The sequence below is a fragment of the Bos indicus x Bos taurus genome, chromosome 16, assembly GCF_003369695.1.
Source record: "Bos indicus x Bos taurus breed Angus x Brahman F1 hybrid chromosome 16, Bos_hybrid_MaternalHap_v2.0, whole genome shotgun sequence".
NCBI classification, from domain to species: Eukaryota; Metazoa; Chordata; class Mammalia; order Artiodactyla; family Bovidae; genus Bos; species Bos indicus x Bos taurus.
This window is the reverse complement of record NC_040091.1, coordinates 27562009-27580170: the sequence shown is the minus strand read 5'-3', so window position 1 is coordinate 27580170 and position 18162 is coordinate 27562009. Positions and strand designations below refer to the sequence as shown.

Sequence of the window (18162 nt, the reverse complement as noted above, 5' to 3'; positions counted from 1 at the left end):
TTTTTTCTCAAGACAGATATTGCTTTACATTAAAAGAAATTTTAAAAATAGGGATAACAGTGTGTCTGGCTGGGGAGTAACTATTAGATATAGACAAGGTGAGATAACAGCTTATATAAAAAATGGTAAAATTGTTACAATACCATGTTTTTCACTAAAATTATACAACTTAGGGGATGGTATCTGAGATTACTGTGGGGACTGTCTTGTAATTTAAGAATAAAAAAGAAAACTTCTAGACTAAGGTCAACTAAAGCTGAAGAAAAGCATAGTTAAATGTAACTTTTTAAACCCGTTTTGATTGTTTTCATGATACCAGTTGTTTGGAATTAGTTAAGACATTTTGTGACCCAGTACTGTGGTCAGTTTTATAGTTTATTTTCTAAACAAAAGGGGCGGTTTAGAGAAAAACAGATAAGGCTGACTATGGTAGGCAGAAAAATTCCCCCCTCTTCCCTACCCCTCCAACCCTGCCAATATATTCACTTCCTAATCCCTGGAACTCTGTGAATATTATTGATAGGGCAGAAGATCTAATTGAGTTAAGAATCTTGAAAGAAGTTTATCCTGAATCATTCAGGTCTAAGTGTAGTCACATGTTCCTTATAAGAGAGGAGACAGAGACATACAGTTGAGAAGGTGATGCAAAGATGAAGGCAGAGATTGGGGTGATGTGACCTTCCACCAAGGAATGCTGGCAACCACCAGAAACTAAAAGAGGAAAGGAAGAATCTCCCAAGAGACTCTAGAAGGCGAGCAGGTCTGTCCACAACCTTGGTCTCAGACCTCTGACCTCAGGTGCTACGAGAAGATTCATTTCCATTGTTTTTGGACATCATGCTTTTGTAGCAGTTTGTTATGGCAGCAGCCCTACAAAACTAACACACCTTTATTATTTTCTTACATATAAACACCTTTAAACTCTATTTGGGGGTTAAAGTTAGACTCCATCAACATAATTTAGAAAGAGAAGGTGTAAAAAAAGGAGGGTTGAATCACCATGCATAAAGAAATGAGAAAAAATTGTAGTACTCTTGCATGCCTAAGAGACAAAATTAGAAACCTTACAAAGCACTGGGTAGAGTCAAGGGAGAGGAAGGGACAGAGAAGGGAAGAGGAGAGAGGCAAGAAGAACAATTAAAATTTAAGGTGTTAGGAAGGGTCAAGGGACTTTTAAAAAGCAAATTGTCTAATATTCATTTTTAAATTGTTCACTGTACTTTCCTCTGACAAAAAAAAAAAAAAAAAAATTCCCCAGTCCTTTTCATAACACAGTCAGCTTCACTTAATCACATCATATGTGTGAAGGTTTGGGAGAATCAAAGAAGGGTGGCTGTTACCCTTGCAACAGACAGAAGAGAGCTACTTTCAGTGTCAGGAGACAGACAGAGAGTACATTGGAAATGGGAACTCCAACAGCAGGCAGCTGTGAGAACTCTGAGTTTTCTGTGAAGTTTGCAGAGAACAACGAAGGACTTTGAAATGAGAAGAGTACCACTATCCCTGGAATATTTACTCACACACAGAATTAAGTGAACATAAGAAAGACTGAGAACTTGAGGGTTCCCTGTCCTAGTGTTTAGGATTCTGGGTTTTTACTGCTGTGGCCTGGGTTCAATCCCTGGTCAGGAAACTGAGATTTCACAAGCTGCATGGTGAGGCCAAAAAAAAAAAAAAAAAAAAAAGACTAAGGACATGAGGACATCAGGGAGCTGATTACTTGGTACTATTTATCTTTAATTTTATAAAATTAAAAGACATTTCATAGTAGACACCTATTTACATTCCATCTATATTATACAGGCCATTTTGCAAGATATGCTACAGTTCTTTTATGTAAGAAATAAAATATTACAGTGGAGCTATAGCCTATTCCTATTGTTTTCTCCTCCCATGAAACATTTTGTATTTTTTACTGTACCTATAAACAATCTACAACATTTATTGTTTAAACATTTCATGTAAATAGTATATTGATATGTCTTTTTGTAACATATTTAAAAAAAATTAATAGGTGATACATGAATACAGCCCCAAATCAAGACAAGACAAAAAGTACACAGCTTGCCAATAATGAAAAGGAATGCCTGCTTCTGTTTGGTCTCACCAGTACAAATTTCTGAACACTTAAAAATTTTTGCCTATCTGATAAGTGAGAAACAATTTTCAGTGTAACTGTAATGTGCATTTCTCTCATTATGGGTAGGGTTAAGTGTATTTTCATATATTTAAAGGACTTTTATGTCTCTTTTTTTCTGAGAACTGTCTGTTGATTTCCTTTGTCCATTTTTCTATATGACTGTTTATCCCCCAATTTTCTAGAAATCTTTATATACTAAGAGGATGAGTTATTTAACTGCAACAGGAGCTGCATATATCTTTACTCTAGTTTTTCATTTGTTTTTTGACTTCACAAAAAGTAATTTTTGACTATTATAAATTATTTCTTTTATGGCTTCTGGATTTCGAGTCTGGGAGCTCAGAATTATTTTATCTTGTTGTCATTACTTAAAATTTCACACAGTATTTTCCCAGTATTATGTAACTCCCTTTTGATCTACACTCAATTCAAAATTCAACTGACCATTTAAGCTCCCGTTTCTTCTTCCCAGCCATCACTAAAATTGTCTTCAGAGACCTCAGGCCAAAATCATAATGATCCTATCAAATATTAAAATATTTGAGTTATTAAGTTTCTGGAGAAAAATGAACAACTTGAAAATAAATGCATATAGTATATTGTTAAATCACTAATCATCTATGCTATGAAGAGAAACAGTGTTATGAATTCAAGAAACCCTCAGTTTTGGTTCTAATGTTCTCACTTCTTTCCCAAACTTGTCCTTCTAAAAGTCTCCTTCTCAAAAAAAAAAAAAAAAAAAAAGATTAACAAGTTTCAAAGGAGTTTAAAAATCATTATCTGAGTTAAGTTTTCTCTAAAATGGAGAGCTACATTTAAAGAATATATTGTAAAAATGAACGCTTTGGAGATAATCTGGTTAGCTGCCCAAACCATTCTGGGTTATAAATAAACACAAAGTTGGCATGTCCTAGAACAATAATTTTCAAAGTGGGGCATTCAGACTAGCAGCATCATGAACACTTGAAAACTTGTTAGAAATGTAAACTCTCAAGCCCCACCTCAGACAACTAGAAAGTTGGTGGTAAGGTCCAGCAACTTATGTTTTAAAAAGTCCTGCAAATTATTCTGATGCACTATAAAGTTTGAAAACAACTGCTCTAGATGTAATCTTCCTTGCATGGAGAAGGTAGCCTATAATTTAAAATTAGAGCTACTTGACTGCTCTCTCCAGATCAGATCCCAGGGAAAGCTTGGAACTTTGATTTACGTATTGCCTTACATACAAGTTGCATGGACTTAATATGCTGATAGGAATGTTAGTTCCAGGTCATTCTTGGACTAATACCTGAAAAGTTATCATTTAATGCTTCATGTAATCACCTTCGCTTTGATAAAAACAGTTTGTTACCTGTTGCGAGAGTTGCTTGCTAGCTAATTCGTAAATGTTAACTAGCTTTCCAGAAAGTAATTTTGCAGATTTGAAACCAACAGAAAAGAGCATTACTTCAGCAATCATTTGATAATGGGGAGCCATCATTGCCACTGGGCGAAACAGAGATTTTAAGTTATCTGGAAGTTCCACTCGACCTTTGTATCTTAAGAGGATAAGAAAAACAGAGAAACAGAAAACATCATATTTCAGTTTTTATTTTATTTTTTTTAGGTGTATTGATTTTATTTTTTATTTTTTTTAATTTTATTTTATTTTTAAACTTTACAATATTGTATTAGTTTTCAGTTTTTCAAATGAGAACCACATAAATTTCTCCCAAACAGTAATTCTATTGCCTTTCTATGTGACCTTTATCTGAAAACAAAAGGTTTACAAGATGGTTTCTATTGTGCTTTTAACTCATAGAGCTTCCTAGTTTATGTTCTTTTCTTCCTATGCCTCCTCCCACAGTTCACCTCACATCAGTTCCCTGATTCCATCAACACATTTATTGAGTCTGCCCAGTCTCCACTCCATGTAAACTACCATATTGTTACTCCTGCTACTTTGATTAGCTTTTCTGCCTATGTCCCCTTTGTGACAGACTACCAACCTTTTCATTTCTCTCTGGCTATTCATAAAGTGGAAATTTCCCTTGGTCAGAAGCTTAATATGATATCATCCACATGGACAAATACAGAGCTGTAGCTGCTTATAAATGGTGTGGGCAGTGGAGGGGTTCAGAAGCATGATGGAGCATGAGTGATGAATATACAATGTCAGCCAACTCTGTCTATGGATAAGATTAAAAAAAAGGATTTTTGCCTGTGTCCATTCCTACCACTTTGTGCACCTGATGCGAAGAACTGACTCATTAGAAAAGACCCTGATGCTAGGAAAGATTGAGGGCAGGAGGAGAAGGGGACGACAGAGGATGAGATGGTTGGATGGCATCACTGACTCAATGGACATAAGTTTGAGTAAGCTCCAGGAGTTGGTGATGGACAGGGAAGCCTGACATGCTGTAGTCCATGGGTTCATGAAGAATTGGACATGATTGAGCGATTGCACTGAACTGAACTCCTACCACAGATGTAACTGATACTTACCCAGGATTTAGGGTGACAAATACTGCACAAGACATATTTATACGTATTTCTTTTCCTTCCAGTACAAACCTACAAGACATTACAGTATTCATCATTAAGACAACTGCTTTTTGTAAGCCAAAGTATCTTAAAACTACAAAGGAGTTTGCAAAACTTCATGAGACTGTGTTACAATTAAATCCAAACAGAATATGCTGGGGGGAAAAAAAAAAAACAGTAGAAAGGGAAAGAAAAGGTTTTTTATGTCAAATCAAGAGCTCTGCTGGGATTCAGATTTATTTGATCATGTCTGATGATGTCTATTCAGCAGTGGCCACAGGACTAGAAAAAGTCAGTTTTCATTCCAATCCCAAAGAAAGGCAATGCCAAAGAATGCTCAAACTACCGCACAATTGCACTCATCTCACACGCTAGTAAAGTAATGCTCAAAATTCTCCAAGCCAGGCTTTAGCAAACTCCGGGTTTGGTGATGGACAGGGAGGCCTAGCATGCTGCGATTCATGGGGTCGCAAAGATTCGGACACGACTGAGCGACTGAACTGAACTGAACTGATGAGAGAGTTTTGTGAGGCTCAAGGCAAGAGGGTACCCATCTGAATCAACTGACTTACACAGAGAAGAGAATCTGAGGAGACACAAAGCTCTGCCTGGATGACACAGTGGAACACTGAATGGCCTCAGTAGAGTTCTTGCTTTAAAATGAAACACAGCCCACTTCCCAACACCCAATTTTAAATAATTCTGGGAACATCGTGAAGTAGAACCTCGGCATGGATAGTGTCATGCCGCTGGCACCAGAGGAAGAGACAGTGGAGAGAAACCCGCTGAACCGATGAAGGTGGTCAAACAGGAATGGAAGGACAACTGGGACAAAACCTAAGGTTTTGAAATGAGGAAAATGAGGAATTGAGGAAAACTTTGCAGAAGCTGAGATGTGGTGAAGAATTGGTGAAGTGTGAATTACTGTAATTCTAGTTATATCCACAGACTTGTGAAGCCTATTAACATTGAGAGCAAAGCCAGAAGTGAGTGCCCATTAGATTGAGTTAGAATTATTAGATTGCAATTGAAATTTTAAACCCACAAATCCAAGTATGCTAAAAAAGGAAATCATGTAAGTTCCTAAATTTATTTGAAAAGAAAAAAAAATTTTGCTTGGATTAGTATACATTAGTAATCCTAACATACAAATATTGTTATTAAAGGATTTTTTAAATAAAAGCATATTAATCCAGACTAATGGAACAACAGAAGGGTTCCCGTGTGTGGTCAGTATAACTGTTTTTTTTTTTTTTTTTAATATGTAGAATTAAAGAAAAAAACCCCTTTGATTTCTTCAAATGAAATATCATCAAATGAATAGGTACTAAGAGATTTTAAACTCAAAAAGAAAAGTAATTAGAACATATTTGCCTCCTTTTCCTGGTAGCCAAGAATACTGTTCCAAGCTTGGCAAAGAGTCTGCAAGCTAACTACTCATATTTTCATATTATTTGCCAAACAAAGGAAACATTCAAGTTAAGTGCCATTCTTTTTGGTGTGTGCTTAGGAAAACAAAAGAAACAAACCCAAACACTCATGGTAGAAAAAATATTAAATAATAATTAAGCAGTATGTGTACATCAAATTTCCATTCCCAAAATATAAACACATTTAGCCAATACCTGACAGAATAGCTGTCTTTTGCTGCCTTAATTGTTAGCATCTGTGAGGCAATCACAGAGAGAACTTCCACGTCAATTCGATTGAATTCATCGAAACAACACCAAGCTCCTGACTCAACCAATCCGAAGAAGAATTTCCCCATTATCTTAAAAAAATGATTAATGAAATTATTATTTAGGTGAGCATTTTTACTGAGACATTAATTTCTGCAAGTTCTTCCCATTTTACCCAAACTAAGCCAACACTGCATGTCTCCCTCTCAAGCATTTGTGTAGGGCTGAAAGCAGCAGTTTTTAGACTCTAAGACCGCTCAACTACTCTGCCTGTCTCCTGTAAAAGTCTAAATGCGTGTGCGTGCTAAGTCGCTTCAGTCTTGTCTGACTCTGTGACCCTATGGGCTATAGCCAGCCAGGCAAGAATACTGGAGTGGGTTGCCATTTCCTCTTCCAGAGGACCTTCCCAACCCAGGGATTGAACCCTAGTCTCCTGCATTGCAGGCAGATTCTTTATTGCTGAGCCACCGGGAAAGCCCTAAAAGTTTAAACATAGCAGCAGCAAACTGATGCTCACAAGAGTGAGAAAGTAGAAGCACAATTCACATTCGCATAACTGAGCAATCTCCTGGGTGCCGTGTTCTCAGAACCACGTACTGGCAGTAAAAGTTTTCCAGCAGATGGTTGGAAGAGTTCTCCTTTCTAGGTCTGGCCAAGACTCAAGGGTTAGTGGTCAATGCCTGGTAGTAATGCAGACGGTTGATGTTTAGTCATTAAGTCGTGTCCGAATCTTTTGCAACTCCATGGTCTGTAGCTTGCCAGGCTCCTCTGTCTGTGGGATTTTTTTCCTTCTTCAGGGGATCTTCCCGACCTAGGGACGGACCCTTTTCTGCTGAGCCACCAGGGAAGCTCAGTAACACAGATCTCTGAACTACTAATTTAAGAGGAGTGGAAGATTGGGGCCAGGCTGGAGTGGGGACAGCAAATGCAAGCAGCTCTTACTCTGCTTCTGCCATTTACAATGGGCAAGCCCAGGGTGGCTAGATCCTCCAGTGTCCTTGTGAGAGACTGAAAGTCTGTGTTGAAATCTGTTGATATGTAAATGTTATAAACTGAAACGAAGAAGCCAGATAAAGTGTCTGTGGACTGAGTATCTGTTGAGGAATGCTCGAACTCTAAGAGGAGCTTTTGTTAGGTGCTGCTGAGGGGCAAGATGTGAGTCGGAGAGAGCCCCTCTGGCTCAGAAGCCTGAAAAAGTCGGTTCCTCCCACTGACTGCAGCAATCAGATCCTGTCTTTATCTAAAACTTTGATATTTTGTTTATCATGTTTTTGGGGGGCATTTACCTTGATTCTTTTTTTTTAATTTATTTATTTTAATTGGAGGTTAATTACTTTACAATATTGTATTGGTTTTGCCATACATCAACATGAATCCGCCATGGGTATACATATGTTCCCCATCCTGAACCCTCCTCCCACCTCCCTCCCCATACCATCCCTCTGGGTCATCCCAGTGCACCAGCCCCAAGCATCCAGTATCATGCATCAAACCTGGACCGGCGATTCATTTCTTATATGATATTATACATGTTTCAATGCCATTCTCCCAAATCATCCCCACCCACCCTCTCCCACAGAGTCCAAAAGACTGTTCTATACATCTGTCTCTTTTGCTGTCTTGCATACAGGGTTATCGTTACCATCTTTCTAAATTCCATATATATGCATTAGTATACTGTATTGGTGTTTTTCCTTCTGGCTTACTTCACTCTGTATAATCAGCTCCAGTTTCAACCACCTCATTAGAACTGATTCAAATGTATTCTTTTTAATGGCTGAGTAATACTCCATTGTATATATGTACCACAGCTTTCTTATCCATTCATCTGCTGATGGACATCTAGGTTGCTTCCATGTCCTGGCTATTATAAACAGTGCTGCGATGAACATTGGGGTACACGTGTCTCTTTCCCTTCTGGTTTTCTTGGTGTGTATGCCCAGTAGTGGGATTGCTGGGTTATACCTTGATTCTTTAAAAAATACATTGCACTAAAATACTATTTATTTTGATGACTAAGTTTTTGGCTCCTCATTGAACTCTGCTTAGAGGGTAAGAGCGTCACTCACCTTACCCTAGTCCCACTCCTGCAGAGCCCCAGTAAAGGTACTTTCCAGGGAGGACAGACAGGCTATTTGGTAAGTGTTTTAAGAATAATAGTTCAATCAGCTTATTCATATTTACTGATATTTTTAATGTGCCAGGTGAATACATATTGGAAATGTAGGATCTCAGCAAAATGTAAAAGGTTTGGACTTAAGTTGCAAAATAAAATAAATTGGAGTGTTTTGAAACTAAGGAAATTTGTGATAGGCACAGAGGCATATGACATTTTAATAAATATTTAAGAATGCTATGAGACCTATCTTAAATAATATGCAACCAAAACAAAATAAGGCTGACATAAATTTGTAATCACTTATATAACCTCTGACTCAAATTTTTGTGTTACTCATAGTAGCCTCATTGTTCTTTATTTTCAGTAAACAAAAGTGTAGGTTAGAATATGTAAATTTATATTACTGAAGCAGTATTCTTAATTTTTTATATATTCATGTTTCATACCAATTTTGTTTGAAAAGATCCTCCCTGACAAAACATTGGAAAATCTCTGTCTTAAGAAGTGGTTCAGCTGAATAAAGGTAAACTGTGTAATGTTTTAAGTTTCAATTACATTTAAAACTTCTTTTCTGTTAGTTTAAAAGAATAGCATTTATAGTTATATTAATACTTAATGTGTAAGATATTTTCCTTATTCTTTTAATCCTCACTGAATTATTTCTTTTTTGTGTACAATAGTTTTTTTCTGAGTATATAAGAATAAGCTTTACCTTATAATCCAAATCCTCAAAACAGTTGAAGACTACACAATGTTTGCCTAAGGACTGGGAAACAAAAACGATATTTTAACATATTTATTTAATTATGACACAAAATACTAATTTTAAAACTTCCAGAGTAATAAAATATCTTTATTCTTTCAAGAAAAGTTTTACAATATAAAGGTGTTTATACCAAATTTAGAAATCCACAAGACTCAGTTTAGGATTAACACACGGATACTATTATAGTTGATTAGTGCATGGAGGCTTAAGGTCATATTTTTAAACACATAAACAAATAAACTAAGAAAAAACATTTCAGCAATATCATAAACTATACCCTTTGCTTTCATCAGTTGCTTCTTTGTCTCTTTTTCTTATACACACACACACACACAAACATACACATAAACACTCGTGTTTGTCACAAAGACTAGGCAAAAATCTGTGTATGGAGCTCAAAATAAATGAATCACTTCTTCAGGAAAGAAGGGGGGACAAAGCTACCATTTACATAGACGTTAGTTCATTATTATAGTCCAAGTCAACTATGTTGACTTACCAAGATCCTAAGTCCCAGCACACATTAAACATTCAAAATTAAATGATGATGTATGAATTAACAAATGTGTTAATGTGTTTGCTAAATATTATGAGTACTTTAACAACAGGAGACGTGTAAACTTAAGATAACTTTTAAAGTTTGTGTGACTAAAAAAAAGAAGTTTTTATTCTAGATATAGAAACCACTTACTTTTGCTAGATCTTTAACACTCTCGGTTTTTCCTGTACCAGCTGGACCAGCAGGGCAACCTCCTAGGTTCAAGTGTAGTGCTCCAGTGAGAGTTAGCCAGCATCTGTCAGTGAGAGGTGTAATCACCAATCTTGGGGTACAGCCCAAGTACTCATAGCCATACGTAAAGCTGGCATCTCCTTGAGATACATAGCACAACTTTTGTTTCTCATTCCATTTATATTGCAAATGTCTGAAAACAATATTTCAAATGACCATACTATTTGGGCAAAATGATTTAAAATTTTTTTCACATGCAGAAACATAGTAAGATTATGTTGATTTAAAAACATCAAAAAATCAAATGAAAAGACTGGTGGATAATTCATCAATTGCTCTATTAGACAGGAACTACTAGAACTTGGAAGACTACAAACATGAACACTCTTCCCTATGAGAAAAATGGCGTTGTTAGAATTATGCTACTTTGGTATGATGGTCAGCATAAATGGAAGATTTACATAACAATCATCTCTATGAAGTTTTTATGGCTTCCATAAGAAGGTAGTTTCAGACATTATTCATTATAACCACTACATTAGTGGTCCAGGACTACATTCTTATGGAAACCACTATGAGTTAAATTGGTAGCTCATTTATATCTTAGTTTATGCTGTCATCTAATAGTTTGTATATCCTTCATAAAACCCTTTTAAATCCTTTCTAGAACAAAACAGATTATAAATAAATATAAAAATGAGTACATTTAAAACATAAGTTAAAAATAAAATTTTAAAAATTATAAACTACTGCCTTGGAAAGTCTCAGATGAAGAGACAGAAGTCACTGTTGAAGGAAATGAATTTTTTAAATTGTAGTTGACTTACAATACTATACTAGTTTCAAGTGTACACTGCTCCATTGGTAAAGAATCTGCCTTCAATGCAGGAGATCCTGTTTCAATTCCTGGGTCGGGAAGATCCTCTGGAGAAGGGATAGGCTACCCATACCAGTACTTTTGGGCTTCCCTTGTGGGTCAGCTGGTAAAGAATCCACCTGCAATGCCAGAGATCTGGGTTCGATCCTGGGTTGGAAAAATCCCCTGGAGATGGAAAAGGCTACCTACTCCAGGATTCTGGCCTGGAGAATTCCATGGAGTATACAGTCCATGGGGTCACTAAGAGTCAGACACAACTGAGCGACTTTCACTTTCATAGTAATTTGACAATTTTATAGAATATACTCCATATAAAGTTACTATTGACTGTATTCTCTTTGCTGGATATTACATCCTCATAATTTATTATTTTATATCTAGTAGTTTGTACATCTTAATCTCCACTACCTCTATTGCACTTCTCATCGCAACCTCCTTCTGGTAACCACTAGTTTGTTCTCTGTATCTATGAATCTGTTTCTGTTTGGTTATATTTGTTCATTTATTTTTTAGATTCCATATATGAATGAAAATACACAGTATTTATCTTTATTTCACTAAGCCTAATATTCTCCAGGTTCATGTATATTGATGCAAATGGCAAAATTTCATTCTTTTTTATGGTTAAATTCCATTGGATGTATATAGCACATCTTCTTTATCCATTTATCTGTGGATGGATTTATGCTGTTTCCGTATCTTGGCTATTGTAAATAGTGCTTCAGTGAATGTTGGGGTGCATGTATCTTTTGAAATAGTATTTTCATTTTCTTCAGATAAATATACATGGTATAATTGGTAGATCATTTTTAATTTTTGAGGAGCGTCCATACTGTTTTCCAGAATGGCTATACCAACTTACATTTCTATCAGTAGTGCATGAGGGTTCCCATTTCTTCACATCATCAACAATGCTTGTTATTTGCTGTCTTTTTGAGAGTAGCTATTCTGATAGGTGTGATATATCTCATTGTGGTTTTGATTTGCATTTGCCTCATGATTAGTGATGTTGAGCATCTTTTCATACATCTGTTGGCCATTTGTATTTCTTTTGGAAAAACATCTGTTCAGGTCCTCTGCCCATTTTTAGACTGGGTTGTCTTTTTTGATATTGAGTTGTGTGAGGTTTTTTCATTTAATACTTTGGATATTGACCCTTTATCAGATGTATCATTTACCGATATTTTCTTCCATTTAGTAGGCTGTTTTCTAGTTTGGTGGATGGTTTCCTTTGCTTTGCAAAAGCTTTTAAGTTTGATTAGGTCCCATTTGTTTATTTTTGCTTTTATTTCACTTGTCTGAGGAGATATATCCAAAAAAATTGCTAAGACAAATGTCAAAAAGCATACTGCCTAAGAAAGCCTTCCTCAGTGATCAATGCAAAGAAATAGAGAAAAACAACATAATGGGAAAGACTAGAGATCTCTTCAAGAAGATTAGAGATACCAAGGGAACATTTCATGCAAAGATGGGCTCTATAAAGGACAGAAATGGTATGGACCTAACAGAAGCAGAAGATATTAAGAAGAGGTGGCAAGAATACACAGAAGAACTGTACAAAAAAGATCTTTATGACCCAGATAATCACGATGGTGTGATCACTCACGTAGAGCCAGATATCCTGGAATGTGAAGTCAAGTGGGCCTTAGAAAGCATCACTATGAACAAAGCTAGTGGAGGTGATGGAATTCCAGTTGAGCTATTTCAAATCCTGTAAGATGATGCTGTGAAAGTGCTGCACCCAATATGCCAATAAATTTGGAAAACTCAGCAGCGGCCACAAGACTGGAAAGGGTCAGTTTGCATTCCAATTCCAAAGAAAGGCAATGCCAAAGAATGCTCAAACTACTGCACAATTGCACTCATCTCACACTGCTAGTAAAGTAATGCTCAAAATTCTCCAAGCCAGGCTTCAGCCATATGTGAACCGTGAACTTCCTGATGTTCAAGCTGGTTTTAGAAAAGGCAGAGGAACCAGAGATCAAATTGCCAACATCTGCTGGATCATGGAAAAAGAAAGAGAGTTCCAGAAAAACATCTATTTCTGCTTTATTGACTATGCCAAAGACTTTGACTGTGTGGATCACAATAAACTGTGGAAAATTCTGAAAGAGATGGGAATACCAGACCACATGAACTGCCTCTTGAGAAACCTATATGCAGGTCAAGAAGCAACAGTTAGAACTGGACACGGAACAACAGACTGGTTCCAAATAGGAAAAGAAGTACGTCAAGGCTGTATATTGTCACCCTGCTTATTTAACTTATATGCAGAGTACATCATGAGAAATGCTAGGCTGGAAGAAGCACAAGCTGGAATCAAGATTGCCAGGAGAATATCAACAACTTCAGATATGCAGATGACACCACCCTTATGGCAGAAAGTGAAGAGGAACTCAAAAGCCTCTTGATGAAAGTGAAAGTGGAGAGTGAAAAAGTTGGCTCTAAGCTCAACATTCAGAAAACTAAGATCATGGCATCTGGTCCCATCACTTCATGGAAAATAGATGGGGAAACAGTGGAAACAGTGTCAGACTTTATTTTTTGGGCTCCAAAATCACTGCAGATGGTGACTGCAGCCATGAAATTAAAAGACATTTACTCCTTGGAAGGAAAGTTATGACCAACCTATATAGCATATTCAAAAGCAGAGATATATTTTGCCAACAAAGGTCTGTCTAGTCAAGGCTATGGTTTTCCAGTGGTCATGTATGGATGTGAGAGTTGGACTGTGAAGAAAGCTGAGCACCAAAGAAGTGATGCTTTTGAACTGTGGTACTGGAGAAGACTCTTGAGAGTCCCTTGGACTGCAAGGAGATCCAACCAGTCCATCCTAAAGGAGATCAGTCCTGGGTATTCATTGGAAGGATTGATGCTGCAGGTGGAACTCCAATACTTTGGCCATCTGATGCGAAGAGCTGACTCACTGTAAAAGACCCTGATGCTGGGAGGGATTGGGGGCAGGAGGAGAAGGGGACCACAGAGGATGAGATGGCTGGATGGCATCACCGACTTGTTGCACATGAGTTTGGGTGAACTTCGGGAGTTGGTGACGGTCAGGGAGGCCTGATGTGCTGTGATTCATGGGGTCGCAAAGAGTCGGAGACGACTGAGCGACTGAACTGAGCTGATGCTTTCTTCTGAATGTTTTACGGTTTCAGGTCATATATTTAGGTAATTATTCCATTTTGAGTTTACTTTTTGTATAAGGTGTGAGAAAATATTCTAGTTTCATTCTTTTCCATGGAGCTGTTGAGTTTTTCCAAGACCACTTATTGATGAAACTGTCTTCTTACCTGTATTCTTACCTCCTTTGTCATAGCTTAACTGACCATATTGTATGTATTTAGGAAAAGATTTTTCACTACACCTGTAGTGTATAAGTAATATTTCATAGTTTCTTTTATTAATTTTTAGGCCCAAAGCAGCTTAAGAAGCATTTTTGTCTTAATGAATTACAGTAGCTTAATTTTTTAAATTATACAAATACATTGAAAGAAAATGTATTTATTTCATTCTTAAATAACTGGAGGGTTGTGTGTACCAGTTGTACACTGCATAATGTTTCAAACTTTGAAATGAGATTGGATCATGCCAATCTTACTTCCTGTGCCACATTACTTACTTCCTGTGCCACATTACTTACTTCCTGTGCTTGCTTTTTAACAGGGCCACTGCCAAAAACCTACCTTTGCAAAGATAAGAGGTCACTGAAAGGTTGTAGCATGATCTGATATTAACATTGTAAACTGCTTCAAACTGTTAGTAGCTGGTTATCTTACTGATGTTATATATCCCTTGTTTGTTTAGTCTCTAAGTCCTGTCTGACTCTTCTGCAATCCCACAGACTATAGGCTGTAAGGCTCCTCTGGTTCATGGGATTTCCTAGGCAAGAACACTGGAGCGGGTTGCCATTTACCTCTCCAACAGATCTTCCTGACCCAGGGATCAAACTAGCCTCTCCTTCGTTGGCAGGCAGATTTTTTATCACTGAGTCATCAAAGAAACTCTGGTATCTTATAGTGTCCTTATAGTCTCTCAAAAGTTTAAAAAATATTACAGTTGTGAGTGCCCTATGGTGCCATGGGACACCAAGGCACACTATATGGAAGCTATACCCTTGGAATCATAAATAACTCAGAGTCTTAGTATTAATAGAATCTTCTTTCTCCTAGTTTGCTTTTCTGTAAATGCTCTTCCACTTTTAGTTTTCACTTTTAAAGACAGTCAATAGAAAGTAATAATGACATGCTAAACTTTATGCAGCGTGAGGGCTCACAGACATGACATATTCTTTTAGCAATTAAGAATGTATACAGTTATACTTCAGTAAAACAAACATATGAATATATATATACAATATAAAGTATTCTGATAAAACATAGTAGACAGTGGTGCCAGTCAAATGCAACAGCTTCTTTTCACTCTATTTTCCTTAGAGTTTAAAGGAAATTGTCATACCTAAAATCAGGAAATTTATGCTAATACAGAATTTATTAAAAAATAAAAAACTTTCTTTGAGAATCAAGGATTTTATACAGGTAAGGCAGTTGTTTTCCTATGAAGAGAGGAAACTTAAGAAAAAAATTAATTCAGAAGTTTGAAACTATATTTATTATAGGAATCTTATGTTTGATTTCTTCACCAAAATCAATGGCACTATTTTTCTATACTTTCATATTTGTATATGAAATACTACATGTATATGACTATATACTTATTGCCCCTGGGTAGGAAGAAGGGCTTCCCTGTAGCTCAGCTGGTAAAGAATCCACCTGCTATGCAGGAGACTCCAGTTCAATCCCTGAGTAGGGAAGATCGGCTGGAGAAGGGATAGGCTACCCACTCAGGTATTTTTGGGCTTCCCTGTTGGCTCAGCTGGTAAAGAGTCCACCTGCAATGCAGGATACCTGGGTTGGGAAGATTCTTTGGAGAAGGGAATAGCTACCTATTCCAGTATTCTGACCTGGAGAATTCCACAGACTGTACAGTCTATGGGGGTTGCAAAGAGTCAGACACAACTGAGTGACTTGCACTTTTTAGGAGGAAGGGAGTTCTGAGTTAGAGAATTGGCTAGGAATGTCCTCTGATTTGTTTACCAGCTTGGTCTGTCCCAGAACTGACAGCACGTGGGGGGAAGAAGAGGCTTGAGGTAGAGCTTCTTTCACTACCCATTGAAAACTGCCCTCTGGCTGAATGGTAAAAGGGAAAACACAGCTAAGAGGAGTGTGGTCAGTTCGGGAAGATAAAACAAAAATAACTTAAAATGAAGGAGAAGAACAATGGAAAAGAGGAAGAAGAAAGCACAGAAATATGTACTTAAGTTGGCGGAATTTGCTTAGAATTTCTATAAATCCTAGAGAGATAAAACTCAGGTCAGACAAAATTCGAGGTAGAGAATTAACTTACCTGAGATAGGTATATGAGAAGTTATTTTAGAGTTGTAATTTCGATCTACCTACCTTGTCCACTCAAAATCATCTGCATTGAAAATACTTTTGAGTAGTAAATTTCTCACTGTGTCTCTGCAGTGAACATACAGGGTAAGCAACGCCCCTAGTACAACTTTTGCTCGAGAGTTATGAGTATCCAGCACCACCAGCTCTGCAACCTCTTCTAGATGATGTATCATATGAGCATGGACTTTTTCCACCTCTTTTTTTGGATGAGAACTCACAAAACTTTTGATACAATCATTATAAAATATGATCTGGCTCTGAAAAAATAAGATATAAAAGTAATAATTTTGAAGCATAAATTTTATAAATGAAAATAGATATTCTCAAGAGTGGTGTGGTGTGGACTGAAGGCAGGAGAAGGGGACAACAGAGGACAAGATGGTTGGATGGCATCATTGAGTCAATGAACATGAGTTTGAGCAAGCTCTGGGAGATGGTGAAGGACAAGGAAGTATGGCATGCTACAGTCCATGGGGTCGCAAAGAGGTGGACACGACTGAGCTACTGAACAATGATATGTGGTGTGTATTATGCAAGAGTCATCATATGTGTGTAAAAGACAGAGCTTACACATTTGTATACATTTGACACTTAGAAATTGAACTTTGATTAATGCTTGTGGGAGCCTTATTCTTTAATAAATGAAAACATATTTATCACCAACATTTATATTTTCTAAATTTTATATTCTTTATCTATCATCACTTAGGCTAAGTAAGAACCTGGGGACAGTAATAACGGTATCATAATTCCAAGCTTAAATTATATCTGTTTAAATTATATCTGTTTTCTGAGTGGGACTCAGAAATAGGTTAAGTTTGTAATTTTTAGGATCTTTCAGTTCAGTTCAGTTCAGTTGCTCAGTTGTGTCTGACTCTTTGCGACCCCATGTATCGCAGCGCCCAGGCCTCCCTGTCCATCACCAACTCCCGGAGTTCACTCAGACTCACGTCCATCGAGTCGGTGATGCCATCCAGCCATCTCATCCTCTGTCGTCCCCTTCTCCTCTTGCCCCCAATCCCTCCCAGCATCAGAGTCTTTTCCAATGAATCAACTATTCACATGAGGTGGCCAAAGTACTGGAGTTTCAGCTTTAGCATCATTCCTCCCAAAGAAATCCCAGGGCTTATCTCCTTTAGAATGGACTGGTTGGATCTCCTTGCAGTCCAAGGGACTCTCAAGAGTCTCCTCCAACACCACAGTTCAAAACCATCAATTCTTCGGTGCTCAGCCTTCTTCACAGTCCAACTCTCACATCCATACATGACCACAGGAAAAACCATAGCCTTGACTAGATGAACCTTTGTTGGCAAAGTAATGTCTCTGCTTTTGAATATGCTATCTAGGTTGGCCATAACTTTCCTTCCAAGGAGTAAGCGTCTTTTAATTTCATGGCTGCAGTCACCATCTGCAGTGATTTTGGAGCCCCCCAAAATAAAGTCTGACACTGTTTCCACTGTTTCCCCATCTATTTCCCATGAAGTGATGGGACCAGATGCCATGATCTTCGTTTTCTGAATGTTGAGCTTTAAGCCAACTTTTTCACTCTCCACTTTCACTTTCATCAAGAGGCTTTTTAGTTCCTCACATAACTTCTATTATTTGATCCATCTTTTGTCACTCTTTCCATACATACCAGAGAAGTTTTAAAAAGGCTACTGGCTTAAGTCAAATTGACCTGGCATTTAATGGAGGGAGATATGTCATGAGGTCCATAGGTTTCTGGCCTGTAATTAAGTGAATTGTGATTCCACTCACTAAGATATTATATCTATTGAAGGAATAGCATGCTGTAGGTGAAGGGACACAATGGATTCATTTGGGATATACTGAATTTGAAGTGCTTAAGAAATACATGGGCTTTCCAGG

The 18162-nt window shown here is 37.3% G+C and overlaps 1 protein-coding gene across 1 annotated transcript in view; it reads right to left on the bottom strand.

The window, feature by feature from the left end:
• Nucleotides 1-18162, bottom strand: part of DNAH14 (dynein axonemal heavy chain 14) — a 376162-nt gene that overhangs the window by 192971 nt on the left and 165029 nt on the right. Inside the window, exons 27-33 of the mRNA XM_027564099.1 lie at nt 16297-16550; nt 9919-10150; nt 9174-9227; nt 6289-6434; nt 4625-4693; nt 3492-3678; nt 2585-2661 (exon numbers count right to left, since the gene is read on the bottom strand). Of these exons, the coding sequence (XP_027419900.1) occupies nt 2585-2661; nt 3492-3678; nt 4625-4693; nt 6289-6434; nt 9174-9227; nt 9919-10150; nt 16297-16550 (1019 nt within the window). The remainder of the gene's footprint in view (nt 1-2584; nt 2662-3491; nt 3679-4624; nt 4694-6288; nt 6435-9173; nt 9228-9918; nt 10151-16296; nt 16551-18162) is intronic.